The following is a 17,784-nucleotide window of genomic DNA, read 5'->3' as shown; positions in this document are numbered from 1 at the left end:
TAACAGCAGATTGGTTCTGTGACTCGGTAGCTTTGTATGTCTCTTAAAACTTTATTTCAAAAAGGAAATGAGGACAATGCAGTCACAATTTTTCCTGCCACTCGAGTGCTAACATATCAGGACACGACCAATGCAGTGTGACGCTGACCTGTAGATATAGGCTTTGGTCAAGATGGCCTCTAGACGATCATTGAACTCAAAGAAGGACTTGATCTGCAGATATGGAAGGAACATATTTGTAGAGCTTAGTATTTGAAACTGTGACGAAACTGTAAATGACTGATTCCTAAAACTAAAGGTGATGTGGAGCCCAGGAAATGAGCGAGCAGTGAGATTGTTGGAGGAGACGTTCGGTGTGTGGTGTCAGGGTTTCACCTTCAGCAGCCGTGGTAAGCGGAGCAGAGGGTTGATGCCAGTTTTAAAATAGAAGAGCTCAAGGGGAACAAGGCTGGCCACATCAAACTGAAAGTGAGACGACAGGATCTCACTTTAATGACTGATTCTACCCTTTAAATGCAAAGAAAACACAACCTTTGACATGTACCTCACTTTCTTAATGTTTTACCTTAAAACGTTTGGTTTTCATGTAATTCTTTCTCATCTCCTTTTGGTCACACTGTAACAAAAGCAAAATGTGCACAATTATACTCTTAAACTACAACAAGTGTCCACATTACTCCTTTGACCCACTCACCACTATGTCCCCTCCACGCACAAACTGCAGGCGCGGCTGAAAAACAGCGATGTCCAGGATGTAAATGAGGTCACACAGGTAGTCGGTTAACAGCCAGTAGTGAATGTTGTCCGGGGTTTGGTAGGGGAAGGCCCAGCGCACCGGGATGAACCACACGTTCCAGTTCCAGGCCAGAGACACCAAAAACATCCAGAGCACGTACATCAGGTCTGACAAGAGGAAGAAATCAGGGAATTAAGTGAGTGGACAGTTCACAGAGGTGCAGAGTGTAGACCAGGAGAGACTGGATCGGTAACTAAGAAAGCATCAGCTACCACCATGCAAGATCCAAGTGCTATTAAAGAAAACATGCAAAAGAATAAGAAAAGATAAAGTCTCACAAAGAAAAGTAAATGATTGGAACACGGGTTTCTGTAAAAACAGGACAATGCAGTCGTTTGACCTTTTCCCAAACCTCACATGATGTCATGTTTCTCGTGTTCTTTTCCTTTAAAGATAAGAATCAAAGCACTTGATAAATGCGTGTGGGGTTGTTTCTCAGAAATATCTGGTCCGATTTGTGTGGCTTAGCCTGTGGGTGTGTGTGAGGTATGATTCCAGTAACTGTCCAGCACAACACTGAAGGCGGTAGAGGGTGACGCATTCGCTGGGTTCTCACTGGTGAAAGGGTCGATGCTGGCGGGGAAGCGGAATCGCACACAGGCTCGTATCCACCGAGGTGTTTTCACCTTGCAGCAACGGCCAGGCTGCTCCTCCTCCGTTCCGCTCTCTACTCCTCCTCCTCCTGACGGACCTGCTTGCGTCTCGTTCTCATCTGGCGGCTGAGCTCCAGGAGCAGGCTGAGGAGCTGGAGGCTGAGGAGGAGCTGGAGGAAGGAAGAGCCAAAAAGAAAGAAAACAGTGCCTTCAAGACAGGATTCAGCAAAGCTTTATTACCTTCTTAGCATTTGGTAGACATTTATATAAATACTGGAACAAATAAAGTGTTAAAGGTTTATCCACCTGTAAGCAGACCACAGGACTCCACAGCTGTTTACAGGGTGCCACAGATGACATGTTGGACTTTAGCACAGGTAAAAGTGACACAAAGGGTTAGCTCTGACCAGCTTCTCACTGGGTGCTACAATAACAGATGCTAAATGTAACTAGAAGCTGTCGTGACAACAAAAGAGAAAAATGCGATCAGCCTGTTGTCAGAGGTGTTTGTGGCACACGTGTGCACACAGACCTTAGTTTGGTTTTATTAGGATCCCATTGGCTGCAACATTTTAGCAGCTTCCTGGGGTCACAAATCTTTATACACTGACATTTCTCTGTAAAACAAACCCCCTCGCTAAAAACAAAGCACTGATTTATCTGTTTGTCTTTAAGACTGTGACCTACAGGAAGCTACTTTGGGAAGGGCTTAACTACATAGTGGGATGAATGAGGGACACTGTGGGTAAAACTCTGTGGGTGGCTGAGGAGTGGGTGGCAGAAGCTGCTCACCTGTGTGTGACAGTCACTGGGCAGTTTTATGTAATTTTATCAGTCTTGTGTTTGAGTGGCAGCTTTCATGGCTGTGCAAGGCTCGAGATCTTCGTACCTGGAAGTGAAGTGCACCGTAACATCCACACACACATGCTACTATCCACATACACTGAAATGTACCGGCAAATCTTTTTGACTTCTTTTGTTTCTCGAACGTGTGTCAGTTCAGTTTGTGTGCGAGACTCACAGGTGATAATGCTGTCTTCATCCGAGCTGTCTGGGTCAATGAGTTTCTCCTTGGCCTTCTCCGTTCTCTCCTTAAACATCCTGACGAGCTCCTGAAGCCTCTCGTTGACCACCGTGCTGGTCTGACTGGCAGAAGATGCTGGACGTTCTTTCAGACTTGGACACGGAGACATCAATTTATTTAGATGATGCCAATTTTTCTTATTGTAAATGTCACTTATTTATCTTGGTGTGTGCACGCTCACACGTCATCTGTGCTGTGCAGGCTGGACTGGCTGGGCCAGGCTCTGACGGGGATGCTTGCCTCTTCATCGTCATCCTCGCTTTCGGAATGAAGCCTCCTGCTGTCAAAGTCAGGCAGACGGGGCAACTTTGAGACTGTGCTGCCTTAGTCACATTATTCTCTTTATTTCACACAGGAAAGCCTAACATCACTGCAGATTATGGAAAAGCTACATGCAGCTATCCATGTCAATGACTGTGAAAATAGAAATGATGACTGAATAAATAAGTGAGCAAGGACTCAGATGGGAAAGTGCACGGATAAAATATTAGAAAGTGGATGAAAAAGCAGCAGGACACCAGTAAGGATCGGATATCTTACATCTTTGTCCAGATGCTCCTGCGATTCCTTCCACTACTGTCAAACAGAAGAACGGCGTTTCAAGCAGGGAAAAACACGGAGTTAATCCAGGACACAGATAAGGAAGTCTAAATCACTCACAGTAATGTGACCAGCAGGTGACACAGTGATGAAGCAGGATTGTGATGCATTTGTTTATTGACTTTTGCTACGTTATGAAAACAACCAAAAGCACAAAGCCGTGCAAAAGTAGAAACAGTGCCATCACAGTTTACAACAGAACATCACAAGACACAGCAACACAAAACAGGAAGCGCTCTTTCCAAACCACTCATAAAACAAACTGTTTTCTGTGTTCTGCATAAACTGTACGTGCCCGTTTCCTTGTGTGCGTAATCTTTTTGGCAGCTTTCAGAGTTTTTACGTGCAGAAAGGATAGGATATGTTTCTGAGTGCACACACATTGTTCTGCAGGACACTAAAATACAGACAAAAGCAGCAGCAGTGACTCTGGAAAGACTGCAGAGCAATAAGATGGACAGTAGGGGGCAGTAGGATGAATCACAGAAAGCATAACAGACTGTAGGAAGTGTGAAGCATTTCACTCCAAAATGGAAAATGTAACAATGAAAGACATATGTGACAATTCTGACAGCAAATGCCTTTTATGATGAAACAACTGCATTTCTGTTTTTGCTGCTACAAATATTTGGATGAAAATGCTTCACATGACAAAGAGAAGCTCGCACCCAGATCATGTATCCCAGTGAGTCTACTTCTTATTTCTGTGTTATGAGATATAATGGCAGGATTGCATATATGCTACACAAATACATCTATAGTGTCATGGTGGAAGTGGTCACTGTTGGAAGAGCGTGCACAAAAGCCCCAGGAGACAATTCAAACAGGATCCTTACTCTTTATCTCCTTTACTGTAGATGCAAAGCGTAAGGAGAGAGAAAAGGGTTAAAAATATTTAGTTGAGATGAACTGAGATCAAAACGTGAGTGCAAAATGTTAAACGTAACACACACTAGTCTGTTGATAACATACAACCAAAGCTGCATTTACAGACAGAGAAAACAACAATATTGATATTGTTCAGCATGAACGGTGCCCTCACAGACGTGCTATGGGCACTAATCTGCCCCCGTACCATCTGATTACAAGCTGCACAGCTGCTCTCCTCTTTAGGAGGACGCGGCATCCACGATTTCCCAACACGGGAAAGACAGCAGGACAGCTTCTTATCTTCATCGTTTAGTGTATCTTACAAAAATAACATCTAACAACGTATCGTTAAATATTTAGTGTTTAATTAAATCTTACAGCGAGTTTTATAGAAGCCAGTCAGTTAAGAGCATAATTATTTTAGTTAGTGATCATATTAAAAATATGGATGTTTATGCAGTTTTACTGCTGATTCAGTCTTCTGCTGTGAATTTGTAGAGCAGTGTTAATCGTGTAAACCATGTCAGTGGATGGTGGTGTTTATGAGGTCAGCGTTTCACATGCGGAGCCATCCATAATGGAAAAATGGAAAATGTTGCCCCTTTAGTTTCCCAGCTCGTCACTCGTTGTTGTGGCCGTGAAATGTTTCAGAGTTTTTTAGGTAAATTAAATTGTCCCTCAAGCTTTTCGGCTTTGCCGAAACAATTGTAATAGCTGTAAGGAAACACCTCCCTCCAGCTGCTCACTGCGTCAACGCGACGTGCAGTTACATCCGTAGGCTTTGCACCTATGGGATAGATTTAAAGTATAAATCCCCTGTTAGCTCACCTTTGACGACCTGAAGGGGTCACAGGAACAGTGAGGGTTGTAAGCTTTGGGTCCTGTGGGGTGAGGATTTGGGGGATTTGTTCTTCCCCTCCTCCTCCTCCTCCTCCTTTTGCTCCTCCTGCCCTCTCATGATCAGAGTCAACATCCTCTACATTAACAGCTGGGCGAAGGCTGATGTTGGAGCTCTCTGGAGAAACAGACATTTATTTTCATTTAGTCAAGGCCAACCGCATCACTGCAAACAGGCAAAACTGATGCTGCAACGTGAGCGTCACGAACTACTGAAAGTACTGCAAAACACAAAACAAGTAAAGCAAAAGACAAAGCAGGTCACGAGTATAAGCAGGAGCAGGGCAGGCTGGGAGAAAGGTCGCGACCTACAGCGGGCTAATGAAGAGGATTCACGCGTGAACTAGGCCATGTATAGACGCCCTGGTAGTGAAGGACTAGTTTACTAATCTTGCAAGCCAAACAATCTGGTTAATCTGGCTCATGATTCACTGGCACACTTCTGTCAACAGTCATTTGACAGACTTCATCAAAGTGATGAAGAAAATAGATGGCATCAGTATATTTCAGTCCTTTGGAACACCTTAGCTCCGTGCGGCTCTTTACCTTACCCGTCTATGATCTGAGCAAACTCGGGGTCAGAGGTGAGCTTATTCGAGGAACGACAAAGCAACACAAAAAGACACAAAAATGTACTTCAACAACACAAAGAGCTACTTTTTTACCCTGCACAGACTCTCGAGCTAAACATCTGAACTCAAGCATCCTTTACTGATGGTTCGTATTTGATTTAGTGTCAGATACCTGCCAGGTTGATTTTAGAGTCTGTCACATATGACGAGACGGCCGTTTACTCGCATGCAGTATGACTGAGTTCAGGATGTACAGGGAGTGAGAGGACAGTGAACGCTACACTGATGTGGATTCACCTGCAGGTCTTATTGCTGAGATGTCTGAGTCATCTTCGATGAAGAATGCTGGGTTAGATAGACCAGACAGCTGATGTGATAGGGGTCTGGGTTGCTTGGAAGGGGAGCTGACGATGGGCGGCAGGCGTGGATAGGATGGCACGTTGGGCAACTCGAGGATGCTGCCGTTAGGGGAGGAGGGAGAAGGGGATCGGGATCGCAGCTGTGGATGATGAGGAGGAGGGAGAGGGGAGTGTCGCACGAGCCGGCTCAGTTCTACATCGTGCTGACTGTTGTCTTGTTTCTGTTTTTGCTGTTGTTGTTGTTTCTTAGGCATCTTGAGGCATAAGGCTGTTGAGGTGGTTCCGAATGTTCGTGAAATACTGCTGCGCCAAGCTCGGAAACCGGGAGAGCTTCTGCGGGACGTTCGAGAGGCTTTGGGAAATACCGGACAGACTAGGGCCCACTGAGACTTCCGAGCTTTGGGGCAAAAGCTCGGTGAAAGTCTGGGCAATATTTCGGGGAACTTGTGTGAGTCTGATCTGGGAGAGCTCTTGGCGTATCTCTGGGGGTAGGGTGGGTAAGTACTTGGTAAAGTCAGAGAGCCGGGTGGGTAGTTTAGGCACCGAAGGTATTTGGGGAGGAGTGATGCCGTTCTCTTTGAAGAATGCGTTGATGTTGTCGAGGCACTCAGAGGTGAAGGGAATGCGCATCAGGCAGCTCTTAAATGCATCGCAGCTGACTGGAGCTACAGAGAGAGGGCGACAGGCAGATACAGTAGGAGAAGGGCACTGCTGGCAATCAGACAGTCAAGAATGACAATATCAGACTTCTGGTCTCCAGATGAACTCTGCAGTCACACTCAAGCAGTGAATGAATCGACTATTTAAAGTCCAAAGAGATGAACTGGCGTTACAGTCAGATAAGCAATCTGAGACTTTCCTGAAAGACAATAAGAAGACGGTACATACCACCGCAGTCATCCCCAGTAGCTTCCTCCTCCTACAAAAACACACGCACAACAGTTGGGAACTAGTAACCAGTTATCCGATGAACATTATTATTCGATTTCTTGATAGTAACTAAAAAAAAATCTTTTTAGCTGTACTGAGTCAGTCGGGCAGTTTAGCATGACAGAGTCAAGAGTAACGCAGTGATACGGCCCGGGATGTCAAACGTTACTTTTTCAGGAGCCTTGTCAGCGTTAGCAGTTTGACCGACGTCTTCGTTTTTCTGCGGCTGCTCAGTGATGGGCTCAGCTTCTGGAGGAGCTTCTGGGCTCTTGGTTTCTGCTTCTAGTGCTTGTTCTGGCTTAGGCTCAGAAATCTCCACTGGTTCACTGCTCGGAGGCGGTGAGGTCGAGGCTTCTTCCTGCGGCTCTAAGATCCAATAAGCAGGGGTGTCACACTCAAATACACAGTGGGCCAAAATTCAAAACTGGAACAAAGTCGCGGGCTAATGTTAATATGAAAAAAAACTTCCTCCAGATATAAGAATGAATCTTTTCTTATGGACTCAAACAGGTTTTGCTGGAAAACTGAATATGGAACAAGCAAAGCTTAATACTAAACAATATATACATTAGCTGTATAATACCAGTAGGCCAGCTCTGATAGTCATTTGGTATGGCTTCGCAAATGTAATTAGGCTGCGGGCCAAATTTGGCCCATGGGCCAGAGTTTGACACCTATGATCATACACACAGCACAATGTCCTGCATTTGTAAATACTGTTCAGAAGAGTGTTGACGTTACTTAAAGATGTCACGCTGAATGAGAGAAACTCCTCTTAATGATAAAAACATTTTTAACATATATTTGAATTGCATCTACCTGGCTCGTTGACGGTGGGCTCCTCAGTCTCAGCTTTCTGCTCCTCCTGGTTCTTCCTGCAGAACAGCACAAGAGAACGGGTTGTTGGGCGGCCCAGGAGCGACAGGGAACACAGCTGTCCTCTTATGGTGACCCAAGTCACAGCCAGAGATGGGCAGTAACGCGTTACTTGTAACTCGTTACTGTAATCCGATTACTTTTTTCAAGTAACCAGTAAAGTAAGGGATTACTATTGCAAAAACGGTAGATTACCGTTACTTTCCTGTAGGAACGCTGCGTTACTAAAACCGTGATTTTTTGCGAGAATGTCTAACGACAGTGACGTAAGCGAGTGCGACGTTAGTGACAACAGCTGTGTGCAGATCAACAGTGGATCATATATCGAGTGCAGAGAGAGTATGAGCGTGCAGCGTTTAAAGCGTGGAAGTACTGACCTTACTTTGAGTTTGATTCCATAAAAAGTGACAAAAACATTAGTGTCCGCTGTGCGTGGGAAGAAAACTTCTTTTTACAGCAAAAAAACCCCTAAACTTCCAACAAGCACCGAGTAGCTACGACGTAATGGGAAACTCACAGAGAAACTCGCGGATTCTTCCACTGACTGTGTGATCCACACAGAAATGTGGTCACAATTGTGAGTTAAGTGTCGTGATATATGGAGATTATTTTGTATGTTTTATTTTGCTGGTTTATTGGTGTAATTTAAAGCCACAATGTCATGTAAGTTCCCTGTTGCCAGGAGAGTGTATAACACTTTGGACAGTAGGGGGCAGCAGCGTGCTTTGGGAACTGAGTCGGGTGCATAGCTGCCGTAAGTTTTCCATTCTGGCAAGACTGACCAGGCGAACGGCAGCGTGTCTCCTGTGCTCACTTTCTCTCCTGTTTTACAGGTCAGTAACGTGGTCAAAAACATAAAGAAATACACAGCTGGACACTGTGATACTTAAACTTTCATGACATAAGACGGGTCTGTGATATGTGATGTATTATACTGTCGCTATGTGAGCTACTTTAGCTCTGTAAGATGTTATAGCTAGGCTATATGCCTGGGTAACGCTAGCAAGCTGTTGCAACTGCGTATAATACTCCATATAATAATAAGAAGCACCAACCCAGTTAGGTTTACAGTTCCTGATAAACTTGTAGCTTTGTGTTCATGACAAATGTTTTGTATAACGCGTGTGTAAAGTGTTCTGAGCCCGCCTGAAGTCATGTGTAAACTTGCTGTTTCAGTGTTAGAATCTAACTGGTCTGAAAAGGACATATGAAGCGAGAGCGCTAATAAGAGTACGGCCAACAAAAATGCTGGCAAGGAAAGTAGTGCAGTAATGTTGAAAGTAGAGTTTCCTTTCTATGATGAGACACTACCATGATGATGTGAATTATTTTGTTTATCTCATTTATGGGAAAAGAGGTGTAGTTTTCATTTGTTTCATTCATTTAAACCCTTTGTTGTTTTATGCCAGTAGTGTGGACTAATATTGAAATGTACTGGTGGAAAACAAGCCATGTGAGGGAATGAGCAGTTATTGTGAAATTGAGTTAACGAAAGAGTGGAGCAGATATGCTTGTGTTGTATGAATAAATTCTGGCAAGACTGACCAGGCGAACGGCAGCGTGTCTCCTGTGCTCACTTTCTCTCCTGTTTTACAGGATCGTAATCTGGCTACGCGCCCATCATAGTGGGGCCTGTAACAGATTTCTGGGGGCTCGTCCGGGATCGGCGGCGTCTGAGGAGCACGTCCGGCTGATCCAGTGATCATTGGACCCAAAGTGACAGTGTTGCTAAAGAGGGTGGGACCGGTAACGCCACCAGGCTGCAACAAAAGTCATGTCAGGCGACGAGAGGAGAAGACTCAGCTGGTCCATCAAAAAGAAACTCTACCAGCTAACGGCTGATGAAGCATACGACATTGCAACTCACCTTGACCCGGTGGCTGAACTGGACTCAGAAAGGCTAAACAAGGACGATGAGGAAGGTTGTATTGAGTACATCACTGCTTATATGAACAGCTCCACACTCCTACAGCTAGAGGATGAGGGCTTGGTCACGTTGTTATGTTTACAAGACACTATTGACTTGGTTATTACTAACCGGGATAAGGGTAGACCACCCCCCAAAGATCTGGCTAGTGGTGAAGGGACGCCTGTGATGCCACCAGCCAGTGATAACATTAATGGCAAACATATATCTCCCATGGGTGGCTACGCTCCCGAAGTGGCAACCCCAAACTTTGACATACACCAACTGCTCACAGATTCAGGGGAGGGGCAGAACAAATCTCACAGACACAGCATCAACGCACCTGACCCAGAGGGACCACAGTGTAGGACGGGTAGCTGCGGTCACATCAGCGGGCCTCGTGCCACTAACTCACCACCAACTGACATCAGACATCCACTGATTCCCCAGCAACACCACATGGCTGCAGGAGCACTGCCTGCCCCAGCCCACGAGAGTGTGATTGCCCTTCGCGACCTGCCCCTGTTACAGAGGAAGGAATTCAAAATACATGGTGGGCAAATAACTGATACTGCATCGGACATTAGTTTTAACAGTATCTGCAAACAGATTGATGACGGTCGCAGGGAACAACACACAGATGACGACATAATTAGAGGAGTCCTACGCGTAATCAAGGGTGGAAACTTTAAAGACATGCTTGTGAACAAGGAAGACCTGACAGTTACAGAACTGAAAAGTTTCCTACAGTCCCATTTGAGAGAGAAAACCAGCACCGAGCTCTTTCAGGAACTGATGTGTGCTAAACAACACGAGAACGAATCTCCACAGCAATTCCTGTATCGCATGATCGGACTGAAACAGAGAATAATGTTCACATCCAAGCAGGCAAGTTCAGTCATAAAGTATGATGCCTCCACACTCCAGGGCGTGTTCCTGAACGCAGTTTATCAAGGCATGGGAGAAAGGCACGAGGACCTCAGGCGGGACCTGAAGCCGCTCCTGGCTAACCCCACTGTTTCTGATGAAGCTCTCTTAAGACAGGTTATCCAGACCACGATGGAGGACAACGAGAGAAAACGCCGACTGGGGCGTAGCGCCAGCCGGAAGTTCACACAAGCCCACAGCACAGTTGCAGAGCCAGAGGGAATGACCGGCGTTGTGGGCGAGACTAGAGTCAAAGGTAAAGACAATGTAATTCAGAGACTGAGTGCTCAGGTCGAGGCTCTAACGGAGGCCATGGAGACACTGAGAAAGCTCACTGCTCCAGCCCTGGTGCCCGGGGCTGCCCATCAAATTGTCCAACAGAGTGCCTCTGACAAGACCAAATTGGACAGAAAGACACAAAGATCATATGGGTGTCCACAGTGTGTAGCCCAAGGCAGGCCAAGCTGTAACCACTGCTTTTCGTGTGGAGAAGTAGGCCATCGTGCTATTGGCTGCTTGAAAAGGAATATGCAGTCGGGAAACGAGTGCCGGTCAGGGCTGAGGGGCAACCCCTGACCAATCCAAGGGACAAATCCCAGCCCCATGATGCCACAGTACTAGAGTTAGGAAAGAGGGACCAGTCTATGAGCTTACAGATGGGTAACCACCTACCCCCACCTGAGAAAGTTGCCCCACTGATTGGCCGAAAATCCCTATTGAAATGCAGCATGAACGGCTATGCAGTGACTGCCATGTTAGACACAGGGGCAAATGTGAGCATCATAGACCACGCCTGGAAGAACAAGTACCTACCTGAAAAAGAGATCCGCCCACTGAGTGAACTAATGGATGAGGAACTCAGTGTAACTGCTGTCACGGGGGAGGCAGTGCCATATGATGGGTGGATGGAAGTGGTGGTAAACCTGCAAGGCAACAACGATCCAGATCTATCCATTAGAGTACCTTTTCTAGTTAGTCGACTAGATTTAGAAAGACCATTGGTTGGTTTTAATGTCATCCAAGAACTCATCAAGAGTAACGAGAGCAGACCCAAAATCATGTCCATCCTCGTCAACCTGCTGACTGGTGCCCTAGAGATCAACAGTGCAAAGGCAGAGGCTATTGTAAGCTTCATACAGACCAAACCAAAAGTAGAACAGAATGCGACTGTAAAGGTGGGCAGGAAAGGTGCCACTATTAATCCTGGTCAAGTAGCGTATATTAGGTGTGGAGTATCTTTAGACATTAGTGACTCTAGCCCACTCGTGCTGTTTGAACCTAACCTAGATGACACACCACTGTTGCCACTGAGTATAGGTGAAGGGCTATTGGCAATCCAGCAGGATGAGAGACCCTTCGTGAAGGTACCAGTTTCCAACCACTCTACCGAGACGGTGGTCCTGCCCAGCTCCACGGTCCTAGGCACCATTGAAGCTATTGATGGAGTAATAGGAACAGGCAGCCCAAGCGGCGAGCACAGTCAAGCCCGGGGCAACACTGACCCGCCACCAAGCTCCATGAGTGACCTGCCCCCTACTACACTGTGGCACCCGCCAGTGGATGTTAGTCACCTAAGTGATGAGCAACAGAGAAAGGTGAAACAAATGCTATACGAGGAGTCAGGAGCTTTTGCTTGTGATGACGAAGACATAGGGTGTATTCCAAGCCTGCAAATGTCCATAAATTTAAAGGACAACATCCCAGTACAGCGAACCTATGCTGCAGTGCCCAAACCCCTCTACAAAGAGGTTAAAGAATACATCCAAGATCTGCTTGCCAAAGGGTGGATAGTTAAGTCAAAGTCACCGTACGCAGCACCTGTCGTGTGTGTCAGAAAAAAAGATGGAACATTGAGATTATGTATCGATTACAGGCTTTTAAATCAAAAGACTGTACCAGACCGCCACCCACTGCCTCGCATCCAGGACCTCATAGACACACTAGGAGGCCACAGCTGGTTCACCATCCTGGATCAAGGCAAAGCCTATCACCAGGGCTACATGGCAGAGGGATCCAGACACATGACAGCATTCATCACTCCTTGGGGTCTCTATGAATGGGTGAGGATCCCATTTGGGCTCTCCAATGCCCCAGCCGCTTTTCAACGCAGCATGGAGGAGATGTTAGATTCCCTGCGTGATAGCTGCTGCATCCCTTATCTCGACGACATCCTCTGCTACGCAAAATCTTTTGACGAGCATGTCGAGGGAGTACGTCAGGTCCTGAGGTCTCTAAAAGCCCATGGTGTCAAGCTTCGGCCCACAAAATGTGAGCTGTTCCGGCAGGAGGTCAGGTATGTGGGGAGGCTGGTCTCAGCTGATGGTGTCAGGATTGACCCAAAAGACACTGATGCGATCAGGCTGCTGCAAGAGAAAACACCCAATACAGTGGGTGAGGTGAGGAAGCTGCTTGGGTTCCTGAGCTATTACAGAATGTACATCCAAAACTTCTCTAGCATCGCTAAGCCAATCTACGAGCTGCTGAATGTGAAAACCGCCCCAGCAGTAACAAGTGGAAAGCTCACGAAGGGAAAGGGGGCCCAGCTGCCATCAAAGACACCTATCGTGTGGACAGATGAGCACCAGAGGATATTAGAGCAGCTGATAGACACTCTGTCGCACCCACCCGTGTTGGCGTATCCAGACTTTGAACTCCCGTTTGTACTCCACACAGATGCCTCTAAGGAGGGACTAGGCGCTGTGTTGTATCAGCGCCAGGGTGGAAGAATGAGGGTCATCGCTTATGGCTCGAGAACTCTGTCCCCTGCTGAGAAAAATTATAACTTGCACTCAGGGAAACGAGTTCCTCGCCCTTAAGTGGGCGGTATGTGAGAAATTCAGGGATTACCTGTTTTATGCACCCCATTTCACAGTCTATACGGACAATAATCCCCTCACCTATGTGCTGAGCACTGCAAAGCTTAATGCGGTGGGCCACCGCTGGGTGGGTGAGCTGGCAGATTTCCGGTTCGATGTCAAGTACAGGCCGGGGAAGGTGAACATAGATGCGGACACATTCTCCCGGTTCCCACTTGACATCGACACCTATCTCACAAAGTGTACGGAAGAGCTCACGGGAGACGCTGTCCATGCTGCCTGGGAGGGTTGTGAGTCAGCAAAGACAGAGGACGTTGCATATGTTGCTGCCCTGAGCTTAACATGCCCGGAGCCACCGGTGAACGGATCACCATTTACAGTCTGTCACAGTGATCTGGTGACATCACAAAGGGGGGATCCTGTTATCAGCGAACTGATCAAACTGAAAGAAACAAAAACAGTAATAACGAATGACGACAGAAGGAGAGCCAGTGGCCCTGTGAGGAAGTTGATGCACGAGTGGGGAAAGCTCAATATCGAAAACCAACTACTGTATCGCACGGCAGGACAGCGGAGACAGCTTGTGCTTCCAACACAATACCACCCCCTAGTGCTGAAACATCTTCATGATGACCTGGGTCATATTGGGGCAGAGAGGGTCATTCACTTGGCAAGGGACCGTTTTTACTGGCCTTTTATGAAGAGGGACATTGAAGCGTATGTGACCAGGAAATGCCCCTGCATTAAGAAAAAGAAGCCGGTCAAACAGATCAGAGCCCCGATGGGATCAATCTCCACTTCTGCGCCGCTTGAACTGGTGTCTGTGGACTATATGCACCTAGAAGCCAGTAGGGGGGGCTACGAGTACATCTTAGTAGTCATCGACCACTTCACCAGGTTTGCTCAGGCCTACCCCACGAAAAACAAGTCGGGAAGGACGGTGGCGGAGAAGATATTCAATGACTTCATCCCCAGGTTTGGATTTCCAAGGCGGCTACACCATGACCAGGGCAGAGAATTTGAAAATGACCTGTTCATGGCCCTACGACGCCTGGCTGGGGTTGCTCACTCGAGGACGACACCATATCATCCACAGGGCAACCCAGCCGAGCGATTTAACAGGACGTTGCTCCAAATGCTAAGGACGCTGGAGGAGAGGGCGAAGAGCAACTGGAAGGAGCACCTACCCCAGATAGTGCATGCCTACAACTGTACCAGGCATGAGGCCACAGGCTTTTCACCCCACTACCTCATGTTTGGTCGGCACCCCCACCTCCCAGTAGACCTAATTTTTGGCCTGTTAACCAGAGATCAATCTGAAACACCTCAGAGTTATGCCAAAAAGTGGGCATCACGGATGAAAGAGGCTTACCGTATTGCAGCTGAGAACAGCCAGCACTCCAGTGCAAGGGGTAAGAAGTATTATGATCGTCACATACAGAACACAGTCACTCTCCAGTCTGGTGACAGGGTCCTAGTCCGTAATATGAGTGAGAGGGGAGGACCTGGAAAATTGAGACCCTACTGGGAGCAAACTGTGTATGTCGTCAAGGAACAAGTGGGTGACAGTCCCATTTACAAAGTATGCTCTGAGGCAGGTGGTGCTAAAACCCGCATACTTCACAGAAACCTTCTACACCTTGTAAATAATCTACCTGTGGACTTACCTGACCTGCAGAGGGGGCCATTGCCATCCAGAGGGGCTCGAAGGAAAAGGAGTGACCCTGCTGTGGGACATGATGGGATGGAGACGCCCGAAAGCAGCAACTCTGAAAACTCAGACAGTGAAGCACCCAGAGTGCAGTACTGGCTCAGAGTATCACCACAGGCTCAACGCCAAACAAAGAATCTGAGACCAATGCATCAGTCCCAGAGAAATATTGAAGGAGCCCAGAATGTCCCTGGAAAACAAATATACATGCCACGGTCAGGAGGTCATATGGCAGAGCAACCCAGAGGCACTTCTCCTGAAAGAGAAGTTGAACAAGAACAAGGTGAAAACCAAATTGCAGACTGCTCTGTTGCTGATCCAGAACACCTTGATGCGGAGGAGTGTCCAGAGACAATGACTGAGGGTGATGAGGCTCGACCGCTGACTCCTCAGGAAGCCACAGTGAGGAGATCCGCCAGGGGCAGGAAACCCCCTCGGGTTCTCACATACGAGTCCCTGGGCCAGCCATCTTACCGAGCACACGGGTCACTTAACCCCGCTGGACTTTGTACAGTACAGGCCCTGCCAGTCTGGGGAATGCCACCCCTCACTGTGCCACACTACATCCCATACCAACCATTCCCCTGCACTGTTGTACCATACACAAACCCATATTGATACACACACTGACGAAATACCTTCGCTCTGAAATATGAAGATCAAGAACTGTTTCTAGGTGAGCGAGTTAAAGTGTTAAGAAGTGTGAACTTTTTGTGTATTTTCTTGAAATGTCTGGAGCCATCTTTTTTTTTGTTTGGGAGCATGTGATCCACACAGAAATGTGGTCACAATTGTGAGTTAAGTGTCGTGATATATGGAGATTATTTTGTATGTTTTATTTTGCTGGTTTATTGGTGTAATTTAAAGCCACAATGTCATGTAAGTTCCCTGTTGCCAGGAGAGTGTATAACACTTTGGACAGTAGGGGGCAGCAGCGTGCTTTGGGAACTGAGTCGGGTGCATAGCTGCCGTAAGTTTTCCATTCTGGCAAGACTGACCAGGCGAACGGCAGCGTGTCTCCTGTGCTCACTTTCTCTCCTGTTTTACAGGTCAGTAACGTGGTCAAAAACATAAAGAAATACACAGCTGGACACTGTGATACTTAAACTTTCATGACATAAGACGGGTCTGTGATATGTGATGTATTATACTGTCGCTATGTGAGCTACTTTAGCTCTGTAAGATGTTATAGCTAGGCTATATGCCTGGGTAACGCTAGCAAGCTGTTGCAACTGCGTATAATACTCCATATAATAATAAGAAGCACCAACCCAGTTAGGTTTACAGTTCCTGATAAACTTGTAGCTTTGTGTTCATGACAAATGTTTTGTATAACGCGTGTGTAAAGTGTTCTGAGCCCGCCTGAAGTCATGTGTAAACTTGCTGTTTCAGTGTTAGAATCTAACTGGTCTGAAAAGGACATATGAAGCGAGAGCGCTAATAAGAGTACGGCCAACAAAAATGCTGGCAAGGAAAGTAGTGCAGTAATGTTGAAAGTAGAGTTTCCTTTCTATGATGAGACACTACCATGATGATGTGAATTATTTTGTTTATCTCATTTATGGGAAAAGAGGTGTAGTTTTCATTTGTTTCATTCATTTAAACCCTTTGTTGTTTTATGCCAGTAGTGTGGACTAATATTGAAATGTACTGGTGGAAAACAAGCCATGTGAGGGAATGAGCAGTTATTGTGAAATTGAGTTAACGAAAGAGTGGAGCAGATATGCTTGTGTTGTATGAATAAATTCTGGCAAGACTGACCAGGCGAACGGCAGCGTGTCTCCTGTGCTCACTTTCTCTCCTGTTTTACAGGATCGTAATCTGGCTACGCGCCCATCATAGTGGGGCCTGTAACAACTGCGGCACACCTGCACCAGGGTAAACCTCCGCCTGCCCCACTCCTGCTTTACAGGTGAAAATAGAGCAACAGGACCGCTGAGTCTTTGACTTTATTTATTTTCTGCTGTGTTTTACTTGCATCTATTTGAAAGACTGAGTGTAAACACAAAAATATTTTATCTTATGTGCTGGAATGTGCAGAAAATAGGTTTAAATGTTAAACTAATTTCTTCCAGTCAGAGAATGTTGCAGATAATTAAATTTTTGCTTGATGCATAAAGTTAAAAGATTAAAACTGATAAAACAAGTTTTAAAAAGAGACTTTTCCATTTGATTACATTTTGTATGATGGATTATGTAGAAAAAGTAGAATTGGGCTGAAAGATCTATCGCTTTATCACCTCTTCAGGTTGTAAGTCGTGTTTTTAAAAAGTAACTAAGTAACTAAGTAATTAATTACTTTTGAAAATAAGTATTCAGTAAAGTAACGGGATTACTTTTTTGGGGAAGTAATCAGTAATCAGTTACTGATTACTTTTTTCAAGTAACTTGACCAACACTGGTCACAGCTGGTTGTGTTGGCAGATTCTTACAGTGCTGTTATTGTTAGCTGGACACATACTGCAAATGAGGATTTGGACCCTAATAGGCTGTAAACTGAGTGTGTGAACTGCTTATTGTGGAAGTCAATTTAATCGTAAAGTTTAGGAGAGGTTCTCCTCTGTTTTAACGTTATGAGATTACAGCAAAATCACATTTCATAGACTTCAATTATGACAGAGTTGGTTCCTGCTATTTATTTTTATATTTCAGCAGGTTCCAACGTGACACACATAAACCAGGTTACAGTCATTTAAGCCGTCACGCTTTTTACTGGATATCAGAAATATTTGTTGTGGATGAAGAAACTTCAGCTTCTGTTTTCTCTCTTTGAGCACAAATTTACCGACTTTGTGACCACCTGTAGCAGAAAAGCTCACTCTGTACACGAGTTACTGTTTACACATG

At 46.1% G+C, this 17,784-nt stretch overlaps 1 protein-coding gene across 8 annotated transcripts in view; it reads right to left on the bottom strand.

The window, feature by feature from the left end:
• LOC146569300 (uncharacterized) overlaps positions 1 to 17,784 on the bottom strand; it is a 36,484-nt gene that overhangs the window by 10,415 nt on the left and 8,285 nt on the right. For 6 of the 8 annotated variants that reach the window (XM_085281464.1, XM_085281462.1, XM_085281467.1 and 3 more), the window contains 13 exons: positions 7,521 to 7,576; positions 6,871 to 7,067; positions 6,660 to 6,690; positions 4,772 to 4,958; positions 3,910 to 3,924; positions 3,014 to 3,049; positions 2,655 to 2,753; positions 2,411 to 2,565; positions 1,353 to 1,559; positions 695 to 903; positions 566 to 616; positions 376 to 462; positions 149 to 213 (listed from right to left, as the gene is read on the bottom strand). In XM_085281464.1, the coding sequence (XP_085137590.1) occupies positions 149 to 213; positions 376 to 462; positions 566 to 616; positions 695 to 903; positions 1,353 to 1,559; positions 2,411 to 2,565; positions 2,655 to 2,753; positions 3,014 to 3,049; positions 3,910 to 3,924; positions 4,772 to 4,958; positions 6,660 to 6,690; positions 6,871 to 7,067; positions 7,521 to 7,576 (1,395 nt within the window). The remainder of the gene's footprint in view (positions 1 to 148; positions 214 to 375; positions 463 to 565; positions 617 to 694; positions 904 to 1,352; positions 1,560 to 2,410; positions 2,566 to 2,654; positions 2,754 to 3,013; positions 3,050 to 3,909; positions 3,925 to 4,771; positions 4,959 to 6,659; positions 6,691 to 6,870; positions 7,068 to 7,520; positions 7,577 to 17,784) is intronic. The other 2 variants (XM_085281468.1, XM_085281469.1) reach the window with 1 other exon arrangement.

Source organism: Mchenga conophoros, linkage group LG7, assembly GCF_057382185.1.
Source record: "Mchenga conophoros isolate Kocher_MC1m ecotype Shallow Benthic linkage group LG7, M_conophoros_male_GT1.1, whole genome shotgun sequence".
NCBI lineage: Eukaryota > Metazoa > Chordata > Actinopteri > Cichliformes > Cichlidae > Mchenga > Mchenga conophoros.
The sequence above is the reverse complement of the archived record's forward strand: the minus strand, read 5'-3'. Positions and strand labels throughout refer to the sequence as shown.